The sequence below is a fragment of the Filicampus tigris genome, chromosome 19, assembly GCF_054856515.1.
Source record: "Filicampus tigris isolate MCC_2025a chromosome 19, RoL_Ftig_1.0, whole genome shotgun sequence".
Taxonomy (NCBI): domain Eukaryota; kingdom Metazoa; phylum Chordata; class Actinopteri; order Syngnathiformes; family Syngnathidae; genus Filicampus; species Filicampus tigris.
The window spans coordinates 2,666,231-2,680,866 of record NC_141235.1 but is presented as its reverse complement, the minus strand read 5'-3'; the positions used below and the strand labels follow the sequence as shown (position 1 = coordinate 2,680,866).

At 48.5% G+C, this 14,636-nt stretch overlaps 1 protein-coding gene across 1 annotated transcript in view; it reads left to right on the top strand.

Moving 5' to 3' along the window:
- The first annotated feature begins 1,464 nt into the window (after positions 1–1,464).
- Positions 1,465–14,636, top strand: part of myo1d (myosin 1D) — a 30,042-nt gene continuing 16,870 nt past the window's right edge. Inside the window, exons 1-14 of the mRNA XM_086015971.1 lie at positions 1,465–1,842; positions 7,803–8,011; positions 8,883–8,976; positions 9,071–9,236; positions 9,322–9,375; positions 9,469–9,564; positions 10,418–10,534; positions 10,607–10,810; positions 10,915–11,060; positions 11,152–11,266; positions 11,368–11,538; positions 13,631–13,701; positions 14,126–14,200; positions 14,442–14,574. Coding sequence (XP_085872097.1) covers positions 1,748–1,842; positions 7,803–8,011; positions 8,883–8,976; positions 9,071–9,236; positions 9,322–9,375; positions 9,469–9,564; positions 10,418–10,534; positions 10,607–10,810; positions 10,915–11,060; positions 11,152–11,266; positions 11,368–11,538; positions 13,631–13,701; positions 14,126–14,200; positions 14,442–14,574 — 1,746 coding nt within the window. The 5' untranslated portion in view covers positions 1,465–1,747. The remainder of the gene's footprint in view (positions 1,843–7,802; positions 8,012–8,882; positions 8,977–9,070; positions 9,237–9,321; positions 9,376–9,468; positions 9,565–10,417; positions 10,535–10,606; positions 10,811–10,914; positions 11,061–11,151; positions 11,267–11,367; positions 11,539–13,630; positions 13,702–14,125; positions 14,201–14,441; positions 14,575–14,636) is intronic.

The window sequence follows — 14,636 nt, the reverse complement described above, 5'->3', positions numbered from 1 at the left end:
GGTTCCTCACGGCGTATCATCTTGCCACATGCAGTGTGGATGACGATGACGCGCTCCTCGGATAGCTGCTGCTCTCACTGGCACGGCAGCGCGTGCCCCCCCGCCCCCCCCCCCTCCCCCCCCCCCCCCCCCCCGCCATCTGCCCGCCGGGTGTCGGCGAACGAGCCAATGTCAGGCGAGGCTCACTTTACGGTCGCTACCGAGCGGGCCAACGCAGCGTCCATCCAAATGCGGCAGCGGGCGTCCAGCTGGCTGTGTCATCCGCCTCGCGGATGATCGTTTGCGCTTCTGCAGGACCAAGAAGAACAAGTGTGAATGTGACGCGTGAAGACGGCGGCTGCCGGGGATGACACAACACACGCACACACGCCGCGGTGAGTAAGTGTGAAGGCGCAGAAATGTCATCTCCAGCATGACTGCAGATGGTCGTCGTCATCTCTTTTGCGCGGGACCAAGCGCAACTCCTCCAGAGCCGGGAGGCGGATGGAGCATGAAAAGTTCAGACATTATGCAACTCAAATCCTGGCAGGTGCGGGGAGGAGATTGCAAAAGAGGCGTTGCTTTTTGGGGGGCGGATTTAAAAACAGTTCGAAATGGCAGTCGATGCGCAAAATGGCAGGAAAGGCCTACTAGAACACCCGCAAACATTTGGGGTTAATCACAGGCACCTTAAAATTTGACTTGAGTTGGAATGTGATTGGCTCATTCTGAACACAGCCGCATCCCCAGTTAGGAGAGGGTGTGCACACTTATGCTATTCAAAAGAAGATTGAATTAAACACAAAATGTTGTGTTTATACTGTACAACCGAACACAAGAATGAAGCTTAATAGCCATTTTTAAAAAGCTTTTGGGGGGGTCCAGTACAGTACATGTTTTACTTTAAGCCGTAGCAGTCCTATGAAATGTTTGTTTTTCAACCTTTATGGACAATTTTTGTTTTATAGTTTTTAATTTTCTGTTATTTCCGTATTTTTGGTGGTGCTTCAGTATCTGTAACAACTTTGAGAACCACGAGGACAGACTGTTTTGTGTCGTTGCAGGATTTTCCGCAGTTGTCCACCAGATGACGCAATTACGCCATAGCGTTGACTCGGCGCAACAAGTTTGTTGCTGATCCAGTAGTTTTTTTTTGGTTTTGTTTTGTTTTGTTTTGCTGTACTTTTTGCCCATCCAGCCGATGACCGCTACAAGTCAGCGGGGAAATCCCACTTTTTTCCTTTTATGGACACGGGCAAACGTGGTTGCGGCCCCCACATTTCTCCTCCCACATCGGCGTGGTCCACTTCTCAGTCATCGCCCAAGTATGAAGCGTGGACTGGGAACGGTGGTTTATAAAAGAAAATGTCGCAAAAAAAAAGTAGGGAAAAAACGCCCGCTTTCATGTAGGGGCGTGGCTTGAGGCCAGCAAGCTGCCTTTCTATTGGCTGCGAGAGTCTCCGGACGTACACGAGGAGGGACCCGCTCGTCCGGCTCTCGCTTGTGTGCCAGTGACGGGACAAGGATGCGATTGTAACTTGACATGAACGCGTCTGTGGACACCTAACGCGAGGGAGAGGAGGGTGGGGGGAAAAAAAAACTTTAGTCACAGTTTGCTCGCTCGGAAATGAGCGAGAGGAAAGTTGGCGTCGAGCAGTGAGGAGCAGAGGGAGGAGGAGGAGGAGGAGGAGGAGGAGGGGTAGAGGTAGAGACGGCTCACCTGGGGACGGACGTCGGAGCTTCGAGAAGGAAACCTCAAGGCGAGACGATGGCCGAACACGAGAGCCTCGAGTTCGGCATGGCCGACTTTGTGCTTTTGGACAACGTGTCCACGGAGGACTTCATAGCCAACCTGAAGCTCAGGTGAGCGGCCTTATTTTTGGCTTGGCTACAACAGGTGCTCCAGGCCGAAGTAAACCCGCCAAAACTTACATTTTTAGAGGGGGGGGGGGGGGGGGAAACAGTTGCTAGTGTGACGTCATAGAGGAGCGACCTTTAAGTTCGACGTCACAAAGGCACATTTTGATTGACAGCTTGACCAGGTGACTTTGATGTAGCAGAGCCGAGTGCGCGTGTCGTGGCAGCATAATTGCCCATAGTTTTGATTTTCAGTTTTAATGTCATTTAAGAATACTGCTAACATGTTGTTGTTGTTGTTGAAACTTATAAACGTAACTTTAAAATGGCCTTAAAATAAAGTCTACCGTTGTTTTTATGTTCCTTATTTTATTGAACGCTAAGCCCCCTTTCGCTTATACAAAAAGGCCCAAAATATACATTTTAATTTTCCATATTAGCGACATGTTTTCTGTTATAAGGTCATTCAAAACACCACAAGCAGTTTACAGTAAGTTAATGATGTTAGAACTTAGGGCTGACCTTAATATAAAATACTTTTTTTTTTTTTTTTTTTCTGTAGGGGTAGGTGTAGGGGTTAACGATTTGAATCATATTTTTGATTTATGTAGAATAGACTTCAAATTTCTGCCACTGTTCTATAAATACAATGAAGATATGCTAATGTATGGTAATAAAACCCACACGCTTGTCAATTAGAGGAGCCCAGAGTTCATCGCAAACATGGTGTAGCAGCATTTAGCTGTTATGCTGCACACTAATGGAATAAGCTGCCGACAGAACTGAGGTCAGCACCAAGTGTGAATGCTTTTAAACCCAGTTTAAAAAGTATGCCACTTTTCCCCAAAATATTATCTTCTACTCTAAGTTCTTTTAGTAATTTTCGTAAGCTGCCTTTTATTTCTGCACTTTGTTTTGAAGTGTCTTTAATTCTTTTGCAGCTCTCTCAATGCTATTTTCCTATGTTAAGTTGTACAGGTGAGGCAATGCGAACATTGCAAAAATATTTGCGGCTTGCAAGCACATACCTCGGCGCAAACGTTTCCAACGTCAATAACACTGCTTTTGCAACGTAAAGATCGGCGCCGCGACTGAGTTTGTGATTCCTTCCGCCGCGCTTCCCCATCTCTCGCAATTTATATTGCTTTATTGTAAAAAAATAAAAAATAAATAAATCAAATCCTGCTTTAAATTGTGGGTCAGTGCAACGAGATACGAGTCAAATCTTAACTTTGGTGTATCGTTACAGTCCAAGAGATTATCATCAGATACGCTGACAATTAATGGGCGACTTGTGGGAAACATTGTGAGGATTTACACATGGCTAGTTGATGCGTTAAGCAGAGCTTGACAGCGTTTTCCCAGGCGCGCGCGCGCGCCCGCCCGCCCGCGCGCGCACAGTAGCCAGACGGCTAGCAGGCCAACGCTGGGCCTCATTTTCCCGCCTCTTGCCAGTTTCTGTCTGCTTGTTTTCCCCTCAGCTCGCTCCGGAGATGGCGTGTGCGGATTGTTATTTGCTGAGGGCGTCACCAAGCGTGAGCGTTTCCCTTTTTTTTCCTCCCACCGCCCCCATCCTGCCTGCCGTATTTCCAGCATGTGTGTGAGGGACCCAGAGGGCACGGCGGTTTAGTTTTATGCCGCACTGGTGGAGACGACGGCTCCCTGGTTCACGTCTGGTGACAATCTAGACGGGGACGAGCTCTGGTTCACACCCAAGCCTCAATTGAGTGACTCGGAGCTCTGAAATAGCTTTTTCCTGCCGAGCGTTCCCGTCACTCCGCGGCCGCCATGTTGCTTTGGAAAAAGAAGGTTTGCGAGGGCGCAGCCGTGCCCGCTCCTTTGGGACAGATGGCCGGCGGGATAAGGGTTCTCTTCCCTGATTGGACGCAAGGCCTGAATGTCTTTATAAGGCAGCGGCGCGCAAAGCAAATAATTACAGGATCGGCTGTTTGTTTTAGTCTCGCAGGAAGTCCCGGGAAGGGGGCGGGGCCAGCGGCATCTGCCACAAGTATACTCCGCCAACCAGCGGCCGCCGAGGTTTCCACAACACGCTCTCACTTGCTCTTCCAGTCGAATGACATTTTTGGAATCGCTCTTGAGACTTCTGAGAGCCTGGAGTGATTTGACCTCTGAACTGCGGAGAGCGGACAGGAAGGAAAGCGAAAGCCGGCGTTTCCTCGCCGCCGCGTTGCGACTCGGGTTTCAAGAGTTTCAAGGGCCAACTTCCTCTTTCCATCCTGGTCCCGCAGAAAGTGACCAATGTAGTCGTGCGACGCGGGCGGGGTTTTGCACCTTGGACCGAAATCAAAAGTTTTTTTCTATGTACAGTATTTGGGCATGGCGCGCTCTCATACAAACGTCATTTTAGCTCGCTCAAAAGTAGGGCTTAATATGGCCTTAAAATAAATTACGATTTTTAATTTTTTTGGGGGGGGGGTGAACATCACATGAGCAAACGCAGCTTGCTTCCACATCCACATCTGTCGACACATTCGATTCCCCTAATGTCCTTTCTGGGGATGAATTTTTTCAGGCTTCTGATTGGCCTAAAATGGCCTTGAGGCTTATTGCGCCACCTGTTTGTTTGACAGCTCATCATGATTGGTCGGAGACTTTTTTTCTTTTTTTTTTTTTTATAGCCTGTCAAGACACTTATGGAAAAATCTGTTTGGCCAAAGGCGGGCACAAAGTCCAGTGCGACCTTTGTCTTTCCTCTTGTGATCACGTGACACAGGCGGGGTCCGTCCTTTTGTAGCAGTCTTATCAGCCAAAGCAGCCCTGTTGACTTTCACCTTTGGGCCTCCTGGCCAATCAAATCCACCGGCGCCCTGATCGCTTGCACGCCCCCCCCCCCCCCACCCCCGATACGCGAGCGACACAACCTGCCTGATAAAGTCGGGATTTGTGACTATTCTCCCTGGCGAAGGATGTGGGCTCAGAACTCAGTCTGGGCCCGCCTGGAGATTTCCTGCCTCTCCTCGAAAACAGACGAATTCTTGCCCGGCGGGCCCGCTCGCCTGCGATCGTCCAGTCTCGCCGCAAGAATTTCCATACGAGCCTGTGTAATCGGAACCACATTACCGTCCTTATGTAAACACTCGCCGTGCTCGTGTTGTGTTATTCTGCAGAAATCCCCCCCCCCCCAACCGAAACCTCCGCCCCAAATAAGTAGAGCAGCTCTCGCTTGTGCGGCGGGGGAAAAAAATGTGATACAAAAACACTTACACCAGCTTGACTGTTTTCTGTTATGTCACTTAGGGTTGATAAAACTGCATTTGGGTCTTGGAGGGTGCACCCGTTGGTCTTAAAGTGCTTAGAGTTGGGGAGCAAAAACAGGTATTAAAGTGGGGGAGGGAAGGGGGGGGGGGGCGGTGGCAGTAAAACAGGCCAAAATCCACACGTCATAGTTGTGAGGCAGTTCAAGAGACTAGTTGCATACTCGATCAGTTAACCGAATGCAAGAATAGAGAAAAAAAAGTTTGAGGTCACGGCCTAGGCCAGTTTGAGCCGCAAAACAATTTGAAATGTCGCCTCTTTGAATGGGATGAAGTCACATTGTATGTTTTTGTCACGTTGTGCGGCGCGGGAAAAAAGCGTACTCATGTGTTCGAACAGTTGTAAAATCGAGAGACTCTGTACGCTGACGCGACACTTCTTCACCGAGGCCTTCTTGTTGTTCTCGACATGATGTCATCCTGTAGTTGTCTCATCTGCTTGTGGCAAGGGGGGGGGGGGGGGGCGTGTCGGATGGGGGACACTCGCTGCTGACTCTGCTCTTCCTCTCCCGGGAGCGTGTAATCATTATTAAATGTAGTCTGCTGATCCTTTCTGGCTCTCGATTGTCATCTGGGGTCTTTTCCTCAAATAGCCTCATGAGTCACGGCTTCTTTCTGGAAGCCTCCATTATTGTTTTTCAACATTGTTGTTGTTTTTGGAAACAACGTTTGCATCACCCAAGACGATTGTTCTTCTTGAACCTGTTTTGTTTTGTGTTCTGGGTGGGTCCGCCATTGGATCCGCTTACTCCTGTTTGAGTTGAGTTGTCCAAGCACAGCTGGAGACGGCGTCTTTTTTTTTTTTTTTCGACGGGCATCACGTGCGAATCCGCCGGCATCCGCGGAGATGAGCTTAAGCCCCTCGGGCTCCAAACAAGAGCGACGGTGATGAAGTGGAACACACGCAGATTATCTCCCTCGCTCTTGATAATGTTTGACGTGACCCTGATGTTGAAACCAGACACACGTGCGGGATGAACGCACGCCAACATGGACCAACAATCCCCCCCCCCAAAAATATTGGGACAGTCAATCAATCAGTGGTCATGTTCCAATTGAGCTCAGTCAACATATCAACACACGGACACAAAGAATGGAGCTCCTTTTTTTTTTTTTTTTTCCCCCCTTGTAATGTAGAGGCTAAAACGGTTGTGCAGCACAAAGATAGAAAGACAAGCGCACACACCGAACCGCACGCTGCAGTTTGGCCTGGGCGGATCTTTTTTATGGTCAACTTTTGGGAGGAGCTCGAGCCATTTATGACTTTTTCTCACCACTCTCCCTCCTCCTCCTCCTCCCTCTCCCATCGCCTCCTCCACAAAAAGGAGACCGAGTTCAAAGTTAAACCTCTTTTTGAAAGATTTTGTGACTTTTTTTTTTTTTTTCCGTCTCCTTTCATCCGTGTTTGAAAGCCTCGGTTCCTTCCACGCCAAATAATAAGATGGACAATTAAAATTCCAGCAATAGTCCAACCTCTGATATTTGATATTTTATTCCTTTTTTTTTTTTTTGCTAATAAGTTCTTCCAAGATATTCGATCAATCGATGCGGCTCTAGTTCACTGAACTGAATTCCTGCAGTCCAGACATACAATTAACGAGGCTAAAGTTCCGCTGAGCAAAACTCGCCGAGTCGGCCTCACGTATGTTGCTGGCCCACGTTGGGGCAGTGCGAGGGTCCGTTTTCAGACAAAGACCTCCGATTGATGTGGCCAAACAATGGGGCGGCCTCCCGGCGGCCTCCCGGCGGTGGCGGCGAGCCAGGCCACAATGGGGCTTTTGACTGCGGACGCGTGCTAGCGTAGCGGAACAATGCTCCACTTCTGGTCCGCCTGCCGAGAAGGCGTCGTAGCGTGCTGCTAATGCTAGCTAGGTGACGCCGCCGCCACCTGACGTCATTATTGATCGGCTGCCAACACGGAGGACTCGACTGGTTTCAGCGACAAACTTGACATGCGCCCGTGAGGACATCTCTGCAACAAGTTAGCCCCCCCCCACCGCCCCCGCCGCACTCTGCTTATTTGTCTGGGGGCAGCAATGAAGAAAGAGGCCATTCTTGTTCGTCTGCGCCGACCTGCCGAGGTCCGATTGCTTTTTCGGAAGAGGAAGGAAACGGGACTGAGGTCAATTGGCGGGCTGGAGGAGGGCGAGGACAGGAGGGAGGAAAAGGCACAAAGAGCATGATGGCGTAGCCGACAGCTTTGGCATCGGTTTTTAAGGTATCGGTACTCATGAAGGGTACCGATGCCAGCCACCGATACTGAAAGAAAAAAAACAATCTGACATTGATTAAATCCATTTTGCCAGTAGTTGGCTGTTTGACAACAAACAAGACAAAAAGGACATCAGCCAATCACAGGGCACATAAACCAAAACAAACATTTCCACTCACAACGACACCTATGGACAATTCAGTGTTCAACTTCCTGCTCCGAGTTGTCCTGTTGGACTAACAGCAAAGAGTTGGAGTGTCTCTCGGTTACATATTAACGTTTTATGCGCTTCAATGAACTGGATGGTTACAAAATCTTTTTTCCTGCCTGACACTGGTGTCAGGGTGTCCTCCCCAAGGCAAAGTGTCCACAAAATCTTTCATTGATATTTATTTTTATTATCCTTAAAAAAAAAAATGACAGAGAACCGCAAACGCACCATGTCTTCAAAACGACAACATTTCCACTTTACTCTTCAGGTTCGAGAAGGGGCGAATCTACAGTTACATTGGCGAGGTGGTGGTGTCGGTCAACCCGTACCGCGACATGCACATCTACGGCCGGGACGTGGTGGAGCAGTACAAAGGCCGCGAGCTGTACGAGAGGCCGCCGCACCTCTTCGCCATCGCCGACGCGGCCTACAAAGCCATGAAGAGGCGCAACAAAGACACGTGCATTGTCATCTCAGGTGACACGACAACGTTTCACTTCACGTTTCATTCATCCATCCACTCGCTGTCTAGATTGCTTCCACGTTTTTTTTTTTTTTGCAACGATGCATTCTATCTCATTTTATTTGACCGCAATGGTGATTACGCGCCACCCAGTGGTCAGAGAGGCACCTGCACCTCGTCCCATTTGGCAGCCAGATAAAGTGAAATGATAGACTTCTGATATAAATAGTAGCGATAGACCAATATGTTTTTTTTCAAGGCCAATACCGATTATTAGTAGTCAAGGCGGCCGATAACCGATATTTGGAGCCGATTGTAATTTTTTGAAAGAAATCAAATGAAATATTGGCATCAAAATAAAAAAAATCCTAACTTTGTTGATACGTCTTTAAGCATATGTTTATTGAAATTTTTTTCACATTTACATAATAGCTATTTTTTGGGGGGTATTATTATTATTATTACTTTAGATTTTTGACAGTATACATCTTTGTTACCAAATTCGAACAAAAAGTTCAGGGAGCACCCAGGATCGTTGGCATGTCTTAAAAAGTGAAATGAAAACACTAAAATAAAAATAGTTCCATATAGTTTTTGCCTATGAACTAAGTGAGGTTCTCCAATATTTCAAAATGACAAAATTGAACGTTCGCATGTCTTTGTTTTGATTCCAACACCGTTTTAAATTGATTTATTATCGGCCATTAAATATTTTCAAAAGGCCGATGCCGATATTGATCAAAATGCAGAATATCTGCACCGGTCCATCCCTGATAAATAGTATACCATATTTAAAGAGGCAGTGGAAAATCCCTTTTTGTTGTGGTTACGGAGAGTCCGGCCTGAGCGAAGGTGCCCCAAGTAGCCGCGTTGCTTTTGTTGCAGGCGAAAGCGGGGCGGGCAAGACGGAAGCCAGCAAGTACATCATGCAGTACATCGCCGCCATCACCAACCCCAACCAGCGGGCCGAGGTTGAGCGGTGAGGGCGGCCGACCGACCGACCGACCGACGCAAAAAAGCGAGCTAGCGTGCGGCAAAGCGGGGCTAAGCGGCCCTGGTGTCGCCCCCGGCAGGGTGAAGAACATGCTGCTCAAGTCCAACTGCGTCCTGGAGGCCTTCGGCAACGCCAAGACCAACCGCAACGACAACTCCAGCCGATTCGGCAAGTACATGGACATCAACTTTGACTTCAAGGGAGACCCCATCGGCGGACACATCAGCAACTACCTGCTGGAGAAGGTCGGGACGTCGCCGATTGCGGCGCTTTTAACTGTTGTCATGGCGACACTAAATGTTTCACTGCACCGTTCATTTTTCCCACCAGTCACGAGTGATTGTCCAGCAAGAAGGAGAAAGAAGCTTTCACTCCTTCTATCAGGTTTTACTTGCACTGCCCACACAAAGTTGAGCCGCGGACGTCGGCCTGCGTCACGGCAGAAGTTGAATCTTTTGTGTTTTGTTTCCTCTCAAGCTGCTGAGAGGAGCGCCCGAGGCGCTGCTGCATTCTCTGCACGTCCAACGGGACCCCAAAAGCTACAATTACATCAAAGTGGGCGGCCAGCTCAAGGTGAGCCGGCACATTCGCGGCACCAGGAGGGCAGGCACGGAGGCCGATAACCGATATTTGGAGCCGATACCAATTTTCAGTTGAAAGGAAAATGTTGGCATCAAAATCTAAAGACAAATTTACTCTTAACTGTGTTGTAACGTCTTTAAGCATGTTTATTGAACAGTGTGTCAGGTTTGCATAATGTTGATTTTTTATTATTATTATTTTCTTTCTGTTTAAATCATTATGACAAGATATTTTTGACAGTATACATCTGTTATAAAATTCTAAGAAAAAGTTCAAGGAGCACCCCAGGGTTGTCAGCATGTCTTAAAAAGGATAAATGAAAACTTTCTTTTCTCATTTTCTACAGTAAATGAGAATTTCAAAAATGTTCAACTTTCACTTATCATTTTGATTTCCACAGATTTAAATTGATTTATTATCGGCCAGCAGAGTTTTAAAAAATGGCCGATGCCGATATTCGTCAAAAATATGGGTGCCGATAATCGGCCCGGACGATAATCGGTCCATCCCTGCAATTAAATTCTCATCCACTAGACGGCATGACAACAGAATAATCGCTTTGTGTTGAACTAAACATGTCCAAAATTCACACATTTGTGAGTATACTGAAAACGAGATCACCGTTTGTTTGGTGGGGTGCTGTTAGATACGCCTTGGCCCAATAATTAACAAAGATAAAAAAGAAAAATCAGGCAAGGGATGACTGTAACTCTGCGTTCTGCTGTACAAGTAGCAAAATTCAATCTTAAGCGATGTAGCGAATTGAAAACAAACGTCGTCAGTGATGAGACACGGAAATATCTCACGTCATCAACGCGCTACATTGCGCTCCTTCCGACTGCAGTCGTGCATCAACGACGGCGCCGATTTCAAAGCCGTGGCCGACGCCATGAAAGTGATCGGCTTCACGGGGGACGAGGTCTTAACGGTCTACAAGATCCTGGCCACAATCTTGCACCTGGTAAAGTCGCCGCGCCCGCTTTGAGCGGCCGTCTCGGGCTCGCTCAACCAAACGGCGGCTCCCCCCCCCCAGGGCAACTTGACCTTCGGCGCGGACGGCGACGTGACCTTGATCGAGAGCGCCAAGCTGGCGTCGGTGATGGCCGAGCTGCTGTCCGCCGGCCAGGACAACGTGGAGAAGGCGCTGCTCTTCCGCACGGTGGCCACCGGCCGCGACGTCATCGAGAAGCAGCACACGGCGCAGGAGGCCGGCTACGGCCGCGACGCCCTCGCCAAGGTGAGGGAAACGAAAAAAAAATCAATGAAAAAATGATCATAAAAAAATCAATAAAATTCCCAAAAATATTTTCAATCCCACCTGTTGACCACCCTCATAATCAGGCCATGTATGAGCGGCTCTTCTGTTGGATCGTGGGGCGCATCAACGACATCATTGAGGTGAAAAACTACGACGCCAGGATCCACGGCAAGAACACGGTCATCGGGGTTCTGGACATTTACGGCTTTGAGATCTTCCAGAACAACAGGTTTGACGCGTCCCATCAGCAGCTTGTCGGCCGTAGCTACGCGTGCGCGTCCCCCCCCCCCCCCCCAAACATGCCCGTTTGTGCGTGTCAGCTTTGAGCAGTTCTGCATCAACTACTGCAACGAGAAACTGCAGCAGCTCTTCATCCAGCTGGTTTTGAAGCAGGAGCAGGAGGAGTACCAGCGCGAAGGCATCCCGTGGAAACACGTACGTGAGTCTGCGCCCAACGCAACCGGCGCCTTTATTTATTTATTTTTATTTTATTTTTTTGGGGGGCTAACGCGTTCTGACGCGGTGCCGCCCGTCAGATCGACTACTTCAACAATCAGATCATTGTGGACCTGGTGGAGCAGCAGCATAAGGGCATCATCTCCGTGCTGGACGAAGCCTGCATGAACGTGGGCAAAGTCACCGACGAGCTCTTCCTGCAGGGACTCAACGGCAAGCTGGCCAAACACGCCCACTACACCAGCCGCAAGGTACCCGCTCGCCCCGTTTACACAAAGTTCCCCCAAACCGGCAGTGAGGAATCGCAACGTCTGGGTCTAAGGGAGGCGAGTACTTGTCAAAAAATAATAATAAAAGACAAATCAAGTTACAAGATCTCCGCGGCCGCATCTTCCAGGTGGTCAACAGTTGTAAAAAAAAAAAAAAAACACAGCTCTAGACCTTCTTGTGTGTGGACACTAGGGGGCGGCATTTGTCAGGGAGAGAGCTGGAGAGCAAAGCATGACGTCAGTGGGAGGGCGAGATGCAGTGCCGAGCACAAGTGCTCTGTTAACATCTGCTTGCTCGTCAGGAAGGTCGTTCACAAAGGCGGCGTTCAGCGTTCAATCAAGCAGCAAATCAAGTCAGCGTTAGATGATTTCTCGTCCCCGAGATGCACTCTGGCCCTGTCGGTGGCTTGAGGGATGAGGAGATGTTTGCGAGCGTACGTTGATCTCGGCCGGTCGCTGTTACCTGACCTTCAAGGTCACCAGAAAAAAAAAAAAAAAAAAAAAGAATTGTTTTCTTCTTTTAAGAAGCAGCCACATTTTATCGTGCAACTTCCTCCAGATGTCTTTGAAGCGCCCTCTTTGCACAGCGTTGATTGGCCTCCCCCCCGACTTGCCGTGCTCATTATTCGGACCTTGTTTGATCACTTTCCCTTTCCGTACACACACGCCGACACATTTGCTGAAAGACGTAACAGGTGGCAAGCGTGTGTCAGCTAGCGTGTTGCCTTGTGAGTTTTCACACCGGCCTCGTCTCTTCCACGCCGCCAACTTGGTTTAATGCTAATCACAAATGCTAATGCGGCGCTACCTTGTACTATGCCGAAACAGGAGTCCAAACAATTTGAACTCCGTTGTCTGGCGTCATTTCGCTATGTTTGAATACGCCCATTTTCATTCGCACATCCCATCCTCGCGTTTCCTCGCCAACTGGTTTCCATCCAGCCATCGCACCTCCACTTCCACATTGCTTGTTTTTTTTTCTTTGTTTTTTTTTTTGTTTTATTTCTCCCCGCGCCGTCTCTTCCCATCACTCCACCGCGCAGCTCTCTCCCTCGCCATCTCTCGTGCCCCCGTTTGCAAGGCTTGGGCTCTCCTCGCGGGCTTCGTCCACGGTCGGCCGCTTTCTGCTCCACTGAAGCTGCGGATCAAGCGTGGCCGTTTTTTTCGCCGACGTGGCACGATTTGCTCGTCTGCATAGTTGAGCGCAACTTTTTGCACTCGGGTGAACACCGCTGACTTCAAGAAGTCAAGAGGATGACGACATCATCTTAGCTCGTTGGCGTGTTAGCTCCAACGCAACTGCTGGTTCAATCTAGATTTCGGTTAGTTACCTCCCATCAACTGTGCCCAAAATCCAATTTCGCTTAACTCATTCAATCCCAAAGACATATTTATGTCTTTTCACAGTCCAGCCATTCGATCTCAAGAACCTGCATAATAATTTAGTTGTTGCCATTCATACAACAGAGGAAAAAATGTTCATAATTTCGGTATAGGCGGATATGGATACACGTACGCTACCTTCGTGGCTGACCAAGTCCCGCTGCACTGAAGCATTAATAAGTCCGACAACTATTTTCACTCGTTATTGACCCAAAAAACAAAACAAAAAAAAAACAACATGTGGGCTTTCAATCTTGAGGCAACATTTTCCTTCACGGCTCCCGTGTTCATACGAGTTAATAGACTTCTTCTCGAGCTATTTTCAAAACGTTCGTTTCAGATTTATATTAGGGCCGTCAACGTTAAAGCGTTAACGATGGCGATGAATTGAAATTTTATAACGCATTAAAAAAAATGAACTCCGTTTGCAGCCAAACGTAGAGGAGAGTCATCATCGCTTCCAAGCTTAGTAAAAAATAGTAGTTGAAAAAATGAAATTAATGGCGATTAATTAGGGATTTTTTTTGCGGTTAATTAGTTTAAAAAATTTTAATCGTTTGGAGCACTAATTTATATGCAGTATATCAATTCTATATCGCAGATGTTCACTTATCGTGGTTCAGTCTGAAACTGTAATGTCGCCATGGTTCGAATAATAAATCAAGTTCCATATCTCTCGTCTTTTGTCCAGCTCTCACCGACCGACAAGAGTTTGGAGTTTGACCGAGACTTTCGCATCCGACACTACGCTGGAGATGTGGTGTGAGTATATTCCGCCGAACGCGGCCACGACTTTTCGGCTGCCCACTCACACACACACACACGCACGCACGCAGAAGCGTTTAAATGACATCATCAACGCTCGATGACAATCCCGAAAGCCGTTAGCCGCCGATCAAATGAATAAATCACACACGCTAAGCCCGCTTAACGCGCTCGCCCGCAGCCCATTTGTGCGGGTTAAGAGCCTCCTCTTGGGGGTGATGGTGCACGAGGGGGGGGGGGGGCGGTGTGGGTGTCAAGCCTGATTGATCCCTGAGCTACTTAGTGCCGCCAGAGCACGCCTGCTATCGCTCGGCTGGACTCACTTAATCGGATTAGCTTGTGGAAGCGATGTGGTTTTTTTTTTTTGTTTTTTTTTTTTGTTTTTTTTTTTGTGCTTCTTACCTGCCTCTCCGTCTCTTAGCTACTCGGTGGTGGGCTTCATCGACAAGAACAAAGACACCCTGTTTCAGGACTTCAAGAGGCTGCTCTACAACAGGTGGGGCACGTTACGCGCGCCATCTTTTTTTCATCCCGTAATTGATCTGCTGCTTTGACAAGCAGCACAAGTCACACTTAAGAAGAGTCGAATGTCTTAGTTGGAAATGGAAAAAGCCCAAAAAAAAAAAAAAAAAATCTGACATTTCATGAAAGGCCTTATCGCAAAAGGCCTGCTCGCAAAAGGCCTGCATATTAGCTACGTCGGGAATGCGTTGTTTATTTGTGTCCGTTGTGTCCAGTTCCAACCCGGTGCTGAAGGGCATGTGGCCCGAGGGCAAGCTGAGCATCACAGAGGTCACCAAGCGGCCGCTCACCGCCGCCACGCTCTTCAAGAACTCCATGATCTCCTTGGTGGAGAACCTGGCCAGCAAGGTTGAAACGCCCGCCCGCCCGCCCACTCGCTTGAACTATTGTCGACTGTGAAAAAATGCGAA